The sequence below is a fragment of the Pan troglodytes genome, chromosome 21 (assembly GCF_028858775.2).
Source record: "Pan troglodytes isolate AG18354 chromosome 21, NHGRI_mPanTro3-v2.0_pri, whole genome shotgun sequence".
Classification (NCBI taxonomy): Eukaryota; Metazoa; Chordata; class Mammalia; order Primates; family Hominidae; genus Pan; species Pan troglodytes.
Window position 1 is genome coordinate 10765322 of NC_072419.2, and position 12563 is coordinate 10777884.

The 12563-nt window shown below is 50.7% G+C and overlaps 1 protein-coding gene across 3 annotated transcripts in view; it reads left to right on the top strand.

Moving 5' to 3' along the window:
- Positions 1 to 11942, top strand: part of SMOX (spermine oxidase) — a 38591-nt gene extending 26649 nt beyond the window's left edge. For 2 of the 3 annotated variants that reach the window (XM_001163910.5, XM_054674889.2), the window contains exons 3-8: positions 1825 to 2051; positions 6271 to 6444; positions 6557 to 7316; positions 7962 to 8122; positions 10937 to 11026; positions 11464 to 11942. In XM_001163910.5, the coding sequence (XP_001163910.1) occupies positions 1825 to 2051; positions 6271 to 6444; positions 6557 to 7316; positions 7962 to 8122; positions 10937 to 11026; positions 11464 to 11601 (1550 nt within the window). In that variant the 3' untranslated portion in view covers positions 11602 to 11942. The remainder of the gene's footprint in view (positions 1 to 1824; positions 2052 to 6270; positions 6445 to 6556; positions 7317 to 7961; positions 8123 to 10936; positions 11027 to 11463) is intronic. The other variant, XM_001164018.5, reaches the window with a different exon arrangement.
- The last annotated feature ends 621 nt before the right edge of the window (positions 11943 to 12563 follow it).

Genomic DNA, 12563 nt, shown 5'->3' on the forward strand with positions numbered 1-12563 from the left:
GACACCCAAGCTCTCTTGGTACTGAGTGGGCAAGTTTCTATTTCACAAGAAGTGAAATTCTTCTGCAAGGTCCTAGTAGTTGTTAACTTTTTGTGAATACTAATTGTGAATTAGTATAACATGACTGAGAGCTAGCCCTGGAGCAGTAGGATCCTGGGTTAGCAGAGATGAAAGGGGATTTTGGGCCTCCATATGTGTGATGGGCAGGTCTTGGGATTATCTGGGAAGTGGATCTATCTAGGTTGCAGAGCAATGAGGACCCTGGAGAAAGCAGCCAGGTAAGAGACTTGCCCTAGGGGTGGGCAGACTTTGCCAGGGATCTCAGAGAATGGGAAAATTGCCCGAAATCCCTAGGTCAGGGCTTCCCAACTAGGGGGTGGGTGGGGGGGATGGTGTCTGACCATTGAGGGGTTGGGTGGGTAGAAACCATGAAAATGACCCAGTGAGACCACACATGGCCTGGAATGTGTGGCTACATTGATCCTCTAGAGGATCTTTTTTTTTTTTTTTTTGAGACAGAGTCTCACTCTGTCACCCAGGCTGGAGTGTAGTGGCATGATCTTGGTTCACTGCAACCTCTGCTTCTGGGATTCAAGAGATTCTCCCGCCTCAGCCTCCGAAGTAGCTGGGATTACAGGTGTGTGCCACCATGTCTGGCTAATTTTTATATTTTTAGTAGAGACAAACGTTTCACCATGTTGGCCAGGCTGGTCTTGAACTCCTGACCTCAGGTGATCCACCTGCCTGGGCCTCTTGTAGAAACTTTGATCACCTTAAGTGTCTTCCCCTACAGCATTTCCTGCAAGGCATACCTAAAGTTGTCCCTTTTCCCCGGCACACACAAGAGTGTCTGCAGGGAAACAGACTCCACCTTCTCATGGGAGGAATGGCAAAGTCACGTTGCAAAGGGGTGTGTGTACAAAGATAGGAGGAATCATTGTGACTATCTTGGCAAAAAGTGTACCACATATATCTTGAAGCAGGCCTGCAAAAACAAAACAAAACACCCCCCAAAATTTCTATTTTCCTTTCATTGTTTCGGCTTCCCTGGGAGCTAGGTAGGGATGGGGAGGAATGGGAGAAGGAGACAGTTTCTGCAGCATCAGAAGAAGAAACTGAGGCCCAGGCACAGAGGCAACTTGCCTCAGAGTATATGATACCTTGGCTGGGGATGGGGTAGTAGACCTAGTTCCCAGGCCATCCCAACTTGGACCCACGAGATGTCCCCTGCCCCAGTCCGGCTCTCAGGGTTTTTTGTACTGTGTCAAAGGATGTAGAGGGCTTCACTTTCCCTGGAAATGTGCTTTAGATTGCTTTTTGGGGGAATCTTGCAAACTGGGATGTTTGGACTTCTCTCCTGCCCTATGCTGAATTTGGAGGGAGCCATTTTCTGTCTGGGAAATGCTTTAGATCTTGGAGCCACTGGGGATGTTGAAGAATTGAAAAAGGCCAGGTGGGGACCCTCAGGTACCCACAGTGCTTCTCCCCGGTGAGGAGGCACCAGTGAGGAAGTGGGGTCTGATATCTGGTGTTACCTGAGAAAAAGGTGGGACAGAAAAAGAAGAGCCTTCTAACTGGTCCAGTAAGGCCACTCTGGGACAAATCACAGAGTCATCCAAGGTGGCAGTTATCTTAGCTATAAGGTGGTTTTCAGTGGGAACTTTTCACTGAGGACCTTCGTTCGTTGCCAGCAGTGGAAGTTCAAGCTCTTTCCTGCCCTGTTGTAGGGTGGAAAGACCCTCTTGGAGGAAGGAGGGGGAAGCAGTGCTGGCCCTCTCTGGAGAAGTCCCTAAGCCTCTAAGGGCCTGCTGTTGTCACCCTCAGGACACGCCACCTTTGAGCTGGGAGCCACCTGGATCCATGGCTCCCATGGGAACCCTATCTATCATCTAGCAGAAGCCAACGGCCTCCTGGAAGAGACAACCGATGGGGAACGCAGCGTGGGCCGCATCAGCCTCTATTCCAAGAATGGCGTGGCCTGCTACCTTACCAACCACGGCCGCAGGATCCCCAAGGACGTGGTTGAGGAATTCAGCGATTTATACAACGAGGTAAGGTGTGAGCAGAGTAGCTGGGCGTAAGGGCATGGGGAGACCTGGGAGGTCTGTGATTCTGGTCGTATCTCTGCACACTCCCTGGGCCTTGCATTTGGTAAAACCAGGATAATGTGAGGGTAAAATGAAGATATTCAGTGGGATAGAACTGATTTTTATATATTGATTTGTTACCTTGCTAAATTATTTTTAATTCTAATAATACATCTATTATGTTAATTGTATTAATTTATATTCTAATAATATTTTGGAATTTATGTATATAACTGTACACAAAAAATGAGAATTTTGTCTTTTTTTCCTTTCTAGTCATTAGACCAGCATTTATCCAATAGAACTTTCCACAGTGATGGTGATGTTTTAGACCTTCACTCTGCAGTGTGGTAGTCACTAGCCACATTTGGCTCTTGAGGACTTGAAATGATGCAAGTAAAACCGAGGAACTGAATATTTAATTTTTTGTTGTTGTTGTTTGTTTTTGAGATGGAGTCTCGCTCTGTCGTCCAGGCTGGAGTGCAGTGGCGCGATCTCAGCTCACTGTAACCTCTACCTCTCTGGTTCAAGCGACTCTCCTGCCTCAGCCTCCTGAGTAGCTGGGATTACAGGCGCGTGGCATGCCCAGCTAATTTTTGTATTTTTAGTAGAGATGGGGTTTCACCATGTTGTTCAGGTTGGTCTCGAGCTCCTGACTTCATGATCAGCCTACCTTGGCCTCCCAAAGTGCTGGGATTATAGGCGTGAGCCACTGCGCCCAGCCTAATTTCTTAATTTTAAATTGCTACAGGTGTCTAGTAGCTACTGTGTTGGATAGCACAGCTGTAGACAGTTTTATTTTTTTCTTGCCTTATTGCACTGGTTAGTATCTCAGTGCAGTGTTGGATAGAAGTGGCAATGGCACACATCCTTGTTTTATTCAGATTTTAAAAAAATTATTAATATTGTTAGTATTCTTTAGCTGTGTGAACTGCACTGAACAAGCAAAGTAATGTGTAGGCCCTGTCATCTGATAGCTTGTCATTTGTAGTGTAATGAATGATCCTTCACTCCAGGTCAGTAATTTGGCCAGCAAACACCTATTATGCATTTTCTTTTCTTTCTTTCTTTTTTTTTTTTTGAGACGGAGTTTCGCTCTTGTTGTCCAGGCTAGAGTACGATGGCACGATCTCAGCTCACCGCAACCTCCGCCTCCCAGGTTCAAGCGATTCTCCTGCCTCAGTCTCCTGAGTAGCTGGGATTACAGGCATGTACCACCATGCCCAGCTAATTTTGTATTTTTAGTAGAAACGGGGTTTTACCATGTTGGTCAGGCTGGTCTCGAACTCCTGACCTCAGGTGATCCGCCCACCTTGGCCTCCCAAAGTGCTGGGATTACAAGCGTGAGCCACCTCGCCCAGCCTATTGTGCATTTTCTAATCTCTTGGGCATGAGAAAGGAGACATGACCCTTGCTTTGGGGTGGTCCCTGCTCTATGAAGGACAGGCACACTTGGTGTCATGTGTGTGCACCAACAAGGTACGTTGTGTTGTGCATTCTCACTCATGTGCAAAGAGACTGAATTGTTAATGGGTCAAATAAGAACTAGTATTCTTCAAAACAGACCTTTCTTTTCTGCTGGAAATCAGCCCCAGCCTGATTCCCAGGTTATTGTGAGTGATTCAAACATGGATGCCTCTTGAAAATGACTTTCGGGGCCCGTGGTTTGTTCTTTTAAATGTTGTTAAAAGTAGATCATCATCAAATTCTGCTGGTGGGTTTGATTTTTGAAAGTCAAGAGAGTGCGTTGTGGATATGGACTGGATATGGTGGATTATCTGGGTGGTGATGTTTTGAGTCAAAAGGATAAGGCATAACCCTGATGTCAAGATTTCTTTGTGTGGCTTTTAACCAATCCTAGAGGCCATTCTGAGGAGGTGTGCTCTAAGCATGTGAAACCTTGCCTCAGTGTGGCTTCATAATAAATATTCAGCCCCCAAAGATGATGATGTTGAAGAGCCACTCATCTGAATGTATTTTATTTATTAACAAATACATGAGTTTGTGCAATAGTATCATCTAGAGCTTAGTTTCTGGAGTAAGACTGCCTTGATCAAATACCAGTTCTACCATTTATTAGCTGTGGAATCTTGAGCAGGTTATTGAGCCTCTCTGAGCCTTACTTTCCTCTTCTGTAAAATGGGCATGGTGGTACTTACCTCATAGTATTATGAGGATTGAATGAGAGCCAATGATAAGTGCTTAATGAGAATTGGGGTGAGTATTATTAGCTGTCACAGACCTGTCCGATTTTCCTTGGGTCACATTGGGAAGGTGTCGAATAACCCAGGAGAGGAGACTGTGCCATGTGATACACCCATGTTCGGTGAAGGCTGCCCTCGATGGTGGCTGATACAAAGAGTCATGTCGATGGACTAAATTCGTTACTCCTCAGCTGGGCATTTTGGCCTCTAGTTAACATAAGCTAAGGACTGGCTACCATGTTGCTTATCGCCCAAGGGAAGAACCCAGGGAGGAGGCAAATTGAAAGCCTGACCCTCGGCAGTGGTCCTGGGTGAAGAATTTGCTGAGGACTCCAGCTAAGGCTCACCACTCAGCATCTCCTGATTGCAGGGAGGCAAGATGAAACCATTTCCCTCACTTTCTTCTTTATAATTTAGTCTCCAGAGATAAGTTTAATTCATGTCTGTGTCTCAGGTGGAGGCCTTCCCCTTGAGTGAGATGGTGGTGGTGGCGGGTGGTGGACATCACTGTGCTTTGCCATCTTCCTTCACCCTGTGGCCCCAGGGCCTAGCCCAGGGCTGGGGGACAGGGCAGACACCATTCCCAGACATGTGTGCTGACCACACTGACTTTAGGAAGGGAAACAAACCATTCATCAGCTCAGCCACAGGGGCTCGACCAAGGAGCCTCCATTAGCTGGTGTCCTGGGAATGACAGCTGTAGGCATGTGATCCTGCCGTCTTCTTGCTCACGGCTCTCCAGCGATGCCAGGGCCTTGGATCAAGTCCAGAGTCCTTGGAATAACTCTCAGTCCTTTATGCCCTGGACCCTGCCTGCCCTTCCAAAGTCAGCTCTCAGATCCTCTCTCCTTGCTGCCCCCTCCAGCAAAACCAAACCCCTTCAGGATTCCTGACTGCTTCTCCATCTTTGAGGTTGCTGTTCCCTCTGCCTGAAATGCTTTTCTTCTCCCTTTCCTCTCCACCCTGGCTGTCTCCCAGCTGCCCAGGGTTGTCTGCGTTGACCTCACAGCCCCGGGTTCTTTCCTATCACGGCAGCCCAATCGTGGACTGTCTCCCCAGCTGGAGTGAGGGGAGGGGCAGGGACTGTTTCGCCCACATTACAAGCTGTGTCCTGCACAGAGCCCGGTAAATGTTGAGTAAATGTTGCTTCTGGGGATCCCTGGACTGGCTTACTTCCTTCAGGGAGCTCTGCCCAGTGCTTAGTGGGGACTGTAGACGAGACAGGCACGAGGGTCGGGCGGGCAGTCAGACCCCTTTCCAAGCGACTGATCGTCGTTACCTGTTGAGGAGGTGTGGGCTGGAGTTCTTCCTGAAACGTGCCCGTGAAATGCGTCTCCCTTCCTTGGCACACTGGGGCCTCCTGAGACCCTGGCTTTTGTGTTCCTGTCTTCCCCACTGCGTCTCAGCTTCCTTACTCGTGGCTGAGGCCTGAAGCAAAGGGGGTGCTTTGTACGGAGCTGCACAGGCCCAGGGAGGTGTCTCCAGTCGTCAGGGGCCCTTCTGCTGGCCAGGCCACAGCTCCAGACTGCCCTCTTGGGAGCAGGCAAAGCAGACACACTTGGGCAGGGGTGACAGGGAAAGTGCATGTATCGTTCTTGGAACAGGTAAATGTGTGCAAATGCCCATCCTCCAGTGGGAGGTGGAGCCCATGGAGGCCCATGCAGAGTCCATGAGGGGTGGCTTCTTTCCCACAGACTGTATGGGCATGAAATGTTTCACATTGTCCTAAGTGAGGGCCCAACAAGAAAACCTCCGGGGCTTATCCCACCTCCCCGACAGGCCGGAGGCGAGGAGGTGGCTGCCCAGGGCCTTGGCTGTTGGTGCAGCATTGAGTGCAACATCGGATCCCTACGGGACAGAGACCAGGGGCTCAGTGCATCCAGGGGACACCTGGGAACTGGTGGGTTTGGGTTGGGGGCCTTCTGTTTGAGATGGAGGTGTGATGAGGTGTTTTCAGTCTCATGGGGTCTCTCTGGCAGGTCTATAACTTGACCCAGGAGTTCTTCCGGCATGATAAACCAGTCAATGCTGAAAGTCAAAATAGCGTGGGGGTGTTCACCCGAGAGGAGGTGCGTAACCGCATCAGGAATGACCCTGATGACCCAGAGGCTACCAAGCGCCTGAAGCTCGCCATGATCCAGCAGTACCTGAAGGTATCTTGAGGAAGACGGATTCTGGGGGCGTCTGGGTCTGAGGAGGGCTGCGCTGCTCCTACCCCTGCCCAACCCTGGCGGTCACCTGGCTTCTCCTTGGGTCTTCCCGCAGGTGGAGAGCTGTGAGAGCAGCTCACACAGCATGGATGAGGTGTCCCTGAGCGCCTTCGGGGAGTGGACCGAGATCCCCGGCGCTCACCACATCATCCCCTCGGGCTTCATGCGGGTTGTGGAGCTGCTGGCGGAGGGCATCCCTGCCCACGTCATCCAGCTAGGGAAACCTGTCCGCTGCATTCACTGGGACCAGGCCTCAGCCCGCCCCAGAGGCCCTGAGATTGAGCCCCGGGGTGAGGGCGACCACAATCACGACGCTGGGGAGGGTGGCCAGGGTGGAGAGGAGCCCCAGGGGGGCAGGTGGGATGAGGATGAGCAGTGGCCGGTGGTGGTGGAGTGCGAGGACTGTGAGCTGATCCCGGCGGACCACGTGATTGTGACCGTGTCGCTGGGCGTGCTGAAGAGGCAGTACACCAGTTTCTTCCGGCCAGGCCTGCCCACAGAGAAGGTGGCTGCCATCCACCGCCTGGGCATTGGCACCACCGACAAGATCTTTCTGGAATTCGAGGAGCCCTTCTGGGGCCCTGAGTGCAACAGCCTACAGTTTGTGTGGGAGGACGAGGCGGAGAGCCACACCCTCACCTACCCACCTGAGCTCTGGTACCGCAAGATCTGCGGCTTTGATGTCCTCTACCCGCCTGAGCGCTACGGCCATGTGCTGAGCGGCTGGATCTGCGGGGAGGAGGCCCTCGTCATGGAGAAGTGTGATGACGAGGCAGTGGCCGAGATCTGCACGGAGATGCTGCGTCAGTTCACAGGTGCGCCACGTGCCCCACGACCCGCTTCCCCCACCCTGCTTCTTCCTCACCTGCCCTCCTCTGGTGGACCCGTGGCAGCTCTCTCCTCCCCAGACCGTGAAGCTCGGATGCTGTGCCCCACGGGAGAGCCACTGCAGGGTGCCACATTCAGCCAAAGGCTCTTCAATTGCTGACAGTTTAGAACTTGAAACACTCAGAATTATGGGCGCTGTGTCTCTTCCCCCTTTCTAAGGGCTGATGGTAAAACACTCAGAGATCACCGCCCATTGTGCTCTGTTGCTAAGAGCTGGATTTGCCTTTTACTCTCTGAGTCTTTCAGCTCAACATTCTTCACCGACTCTTCCAGGAGGACCTCACGAGAACCCCCGATATTAGGCGGGGAAACATGATTATGTGTCATGTGTTTTCAGGTAGATAGGAAAAGTAAGGTGGAGCGTTTTGCCGGGGGTCACAGGAGGCGCTGAGTGGGTACACAGCTCGAGCCCCAGCCTCCCTCCTTCCTCTTCTATCCTCCGTGCCTACCCCTGGCAGTCTGGTCCTCCCGGAGCCCTGGAGGTGGGGTGGGGGGTTGTCCCTTTGGGGTCATCTTCCATATGCAGCCATGTCTTATCCTCCCTCCTCTTGGCTTTTCTGACTCCCCATCAGGGAACCCCAACATTCCAAAACCTCGGCGAATCTTGCGCTCGGCCTGGGGCAGCAACCCTTACTTCCGCGGCTCCTATTCATACACGCAGGTGGGCTCCAGCGGGGCGGATGTGGAGAAGCTGGCCAAGCCCCTGCCGTACACGGAGAGCTCAAAGACAGCGGTAAGCGGGGCGTTTGGGGTGAGGAGGGGAGTTGTGGGTGTATTTTGTATGTGTGTCTGGTCCAGGGTGAGGAGGGCTAGGGTAGTGTTCACTAAGGGGTGCTCAGGTGAGGCAGGGATGGAGTAGCTTCTGTAATGAGAGAGAACACAAGGAGAAAAGTGTGCACTTAATATCTGGAAGAAAAAATGGAATCAAATTGAAACTTAAAATGTTTTCTTGATGTTATGAAAACTGAGCTATTCCGTGCTGTGCTGGCCAATACGGTAGCTATCAGCCACTTTCAATTTAAATTAATTTATTAAAAATTTAAATTAATACAGTATTTTTTTTTTCTTTTTTGAGACAGGGTCTTGCTCTGTCTACACTTCAGGCTGGGGTATAGTGGTGCGATCACAGCTCACTGCAGCCTTGACCTCCTGGGCTCAAGTGATCCTCCCACCTCAGCCTCCCAACTAGCTGGGACCACAGGCATGCCGGCACGCCACCATGTCCAGCTAATTTTTGTATTTTTTTTTTTTTTTTTTTGGTAGAGACGGGGTTTCATCATACTGCTAGGCTGGTCTTGAACTCTTGGGCTCAAGCTGTCCTCCCGCCTCAACCTCCTGAAGTGCTAGGATTATAGGAATGAGCCACCACACTTGGCCAATACAGTAAAGTTTTTGTTCCTTGGTTGCACTAGTCACATTTCAAGTTCAACAGCCACATGTGGCTAGAGGTTACCATAGTAAAGTACATAGCGATAGGAATGTCCTATTGGACAGCACTGATTCAATGGAAATGTTTTCCCAATATATTTTAGAAAATAAAGTTTAGATTACTGATGCTCCACAATTATGCCAACTGTACACTAAAAAAAAAAAAAAATCTGAAATATATATTTTTGCTCCCATGAAGTGGATTTTGAGTTTCCCCCATCAAGTAGACACACACAGTAAATGTTAAAACTCAACAGAGTTATATTTAAAACAATTATTTGGCATAATTGGTGAAGAAGAGTTCAGTCAACCAGCATCTACTGTGCCTGCCCAACGGTGCTCAGATGGAGAGAGAAAAGGGCTGGTGTTTAAAGAGAGAGAGAGGTCCTCAGAAAGGCCCTTTCTGCTGCCACAGCCATCCTCCTAAAAAGCAAATCTTCTCTTTTCACTTGCATCGGTTAGGACTAGTGCATGTAGCAAAAAGCAAAGCAAAGCAAACACAACTGTGACTTAAACAAGGAAAATCAAAAGGAAATCTGCAGGCAGGCAGCAGGATCCCATATCATTAGCACCTGGCTCTCATCTTCAAGACCATCTTGTGGTCCAAGAGGGCTGCAGAAGCTCCAGTTCTCACATCTGCATCTTAGGCTAGAAGGAAGAGGAAAGGCAGATGGCAAGAAGGGAACCCTTGGAGCTGAGTCAGCTGTGTCTCTAAGCAACAGTGCACTTTAATGCTTATTGGCCAGAACATAGACACATGACTGCACCTAGCTGCTACAGAGGCTGGGCAGTATCATTTTTATTCTGGATGGCAATGGACCCAGTTAAAAATCAGGACTTTGTTATTGAGGAGAAAGAGGAGAATGGTTGGATGTGGGAGTGGTCCCAGCTACTTGGGAGGCTGAGGTGGGAGGATCACTTGAGCCCAGGAGGTCAAGGCTGACACAGTATACAACACCCCTTTCAGTGTAACAGCCTCTGTGGGCTCCTTGGTGGTGGGATACAGCCTCACTACTCAGGGTAGGTAGATCAGTACCAGCCTCACCTGGGAGCTAGTTAGAAATGCAGATTCTCAGCCTGGCCAACATGGCGAAACCCTGTCTCTACTAAAAATACAAAATTAGCCAGGCGTGGTGGTGCACACCTGTAGTTCTAGCTACTTGGGAGGCTGAGGCATGAGAATTGCTTGAACCCGGGAGGCGGAGGTTGCAGTGAGCTGAGATCATGCCATTGCACTCCAGCCTGGGTGACAGAGCGAGACCCTGTCTCAAAACAAAAACCAAAAAACAACAACCCCTCCCGCCCTAAACACACCCACACACAAATAAATAAATAAATAAAAAGAAATGCAGACTCTCAGCCCACCCCAGACCTGCTGGATTAAAAACTGCATTCTGGCCAGGGATGCAGGCTCCTGCCCATAATCCCAGCACTATGGGAGGCTGAAGTGGGAGGATGGTTTGAGCTCAGGAGTTCAAGACCAGCCTGGGCAACAAAGTAAGACCTCCATCTCAACAAAAAATTAAAAAAAAAATTAGTCAGGTGTGGTGGTGTGTGCCTGTAGTCCCAACTACTTAGGAGGCTTAGATGGGAGGATTGCTTGAGCCCAGGAAGTTGAGGCTGCAGTGGAGCTGTGATCGTGTTACTGCACTCCAACTGGGGCAATAGAGTGAGACACTGTCTCAAAAATAATAAATAAAAACTGCATTTTATCAGGATCCACAGCTGGTGCCTTGCACCTTGAATTTGAGAGGAGCTAGGATAAAGTCCAAATGCAAACTTGGGGTGCAAGAACTTGTACCTTGCCTAGACCTCACCTAGACAGCCTGCTTTCTCAAGGCCGAGCCCTGGCTGTACCAAAATTCTCACTGTCCCCCGAGCAAGGCCTGCTTTGGTACATTTTTGCCCCCACCTTTCCCTCTGTCTGAAATGTCCTTTGCCTGTCCGTTCACTCAGCATCTTCCGAGAACCAGTTCAAAGGTCCTGTCCTCTGGGAAGCTTTGTGGGATCCCCTGACACTGGGCCTCTTTTCTGGGCTTTCGGCGCCTTGTGCAAACACCCATTCCATCACGTATGACGCTGTTTAGTAATTGGGTTTCATGTCTGGCTTCCTCACCAGCATGGAAGCTCCACAAAGCAGCAGCCTGGTCACCTTTTCTCTTCCAAGTGCCCAGAACAGCCCCTGGATGCTAACAGGGGCGCCGTAAAGGTTTGTCAAATTACCACCGACTTTACCGAGTGCTTTGTTCTTCCAGGTTCTAAGTGCTTTAGATACATGATTTCCCTTAATCCTTACAACCACCCTCCGAAGTAGGTGGTATAAACCCATTTGGAAGATGAGAAAAGCAAGGCTTAGGGAGGTTAAACCACCTGCCTCAGGTTGACAAGTAAGAGGCACAAAGAGCCTTTGAGACCACAGAGCCGGGACTCCTAATGGCCTCAAGACAGAAAGAGCTGAGGGAAGAAGCAGGGGAAAGTGGCCAGATAGGATGGGCAGCTCTTCATCCTGTGGAAGCAGCAGCACCTGCGTCTCAGAGCCTCTCTAATTTGTCATTGGGATGGGAGGTTCTGGTGGAGAGGGGTGGCCTTGTGGCCTTCTGGCCTTTGCTGCTCCTCCACCCTGACCTCCCCATCCCCGCCCCCCAGCCCATGCAGGTGCTGTTTTCCGGTGAGGCCACCCACCGCAAGTACTATTCCACCACCCACGGTGCTCTGCTGTCCGGCCAGCGTGAGGCTGCCCGCCTCATTGAGATGTACCGAGACCTCTTCCAGCAGGGGACCTGAGGGCTGTCCTCGCTGCTGAGAAGAGCCACTAACTCGTGACCTCCAGCCTGCCCCTTGCTGCCGTGTGCTCCTGCCTTCCTGATCCTCTGTAGAAAGGATTTTTATCTTCTCTGTAGAGCTAGCCGCCCTGACTGCCTTCAGACCTGGCCCTGTAGCTTTTCTTTTTCTCCAGGCTGGGCCGTGAGCAGGTGGGCCGTTGAGTTACCTCTGTGCTGGATCCCGTGCCCCCCTTGCCTACCCTCTGTCCCGCCTTGTTATTGTAAGTGCCTTCAATACTTTGCATTTTGGGATAATAAAAAAGGCTCCCTCCCCTGCCCCTCAGCTTCCCTCTGGTTTTCTCAGCCTCTGTGTATGTGTGTGTGTTTATTTCTGTCACGCCGCCTTTGAGTGAGAGGGAGAAGGTTGGGGAGCCCTGGCCTGGCTGTGTCCCCAGAGGGAAGGTGCTGCTTTTACTGGAAGGGATGTCCCCTCCCCCCATCTGTTGGGGTGTTTACCTTCCTGCCAGTAAGGCCCCTCAGGAATACGGGCCTCTCACTGTACACCTGCTCCTTCAGGTCTGGCCTGAGTCTGCCTGCTGGCCCTTTTTTTTGCTGGACTTCTCTGAGTTTAACTGAGTGACACACTGCCTGGAGTGAAGGAGTTCTGTGGGGGGGGACCCCAGTGGTGGTGGCTCCATGCCAAGCCTAGGTATGTTCATTGTTTTTTTTTTTTTTTTTTTTGAGACGGAGTCTCGCTCTGTCGCCCAGGCTGGAGTGCAATGGCGCAATCTTGGCTCACTGCAACCTCTGCCTCCTGGGTTCAAGCAGTTCTCTGCCTCAGCCTCCTGAGTATCTGGGATTACAGGCGCCCGCCACCACGCCTGGATAATTTTTGTATTTTTAGTATTTTTGTAGTTTCACCATCTTGGCCAGGCTGGTCTTGAACTCCTGACCTCAGGTGATCTACCCGCCTTGGCCTCCCAA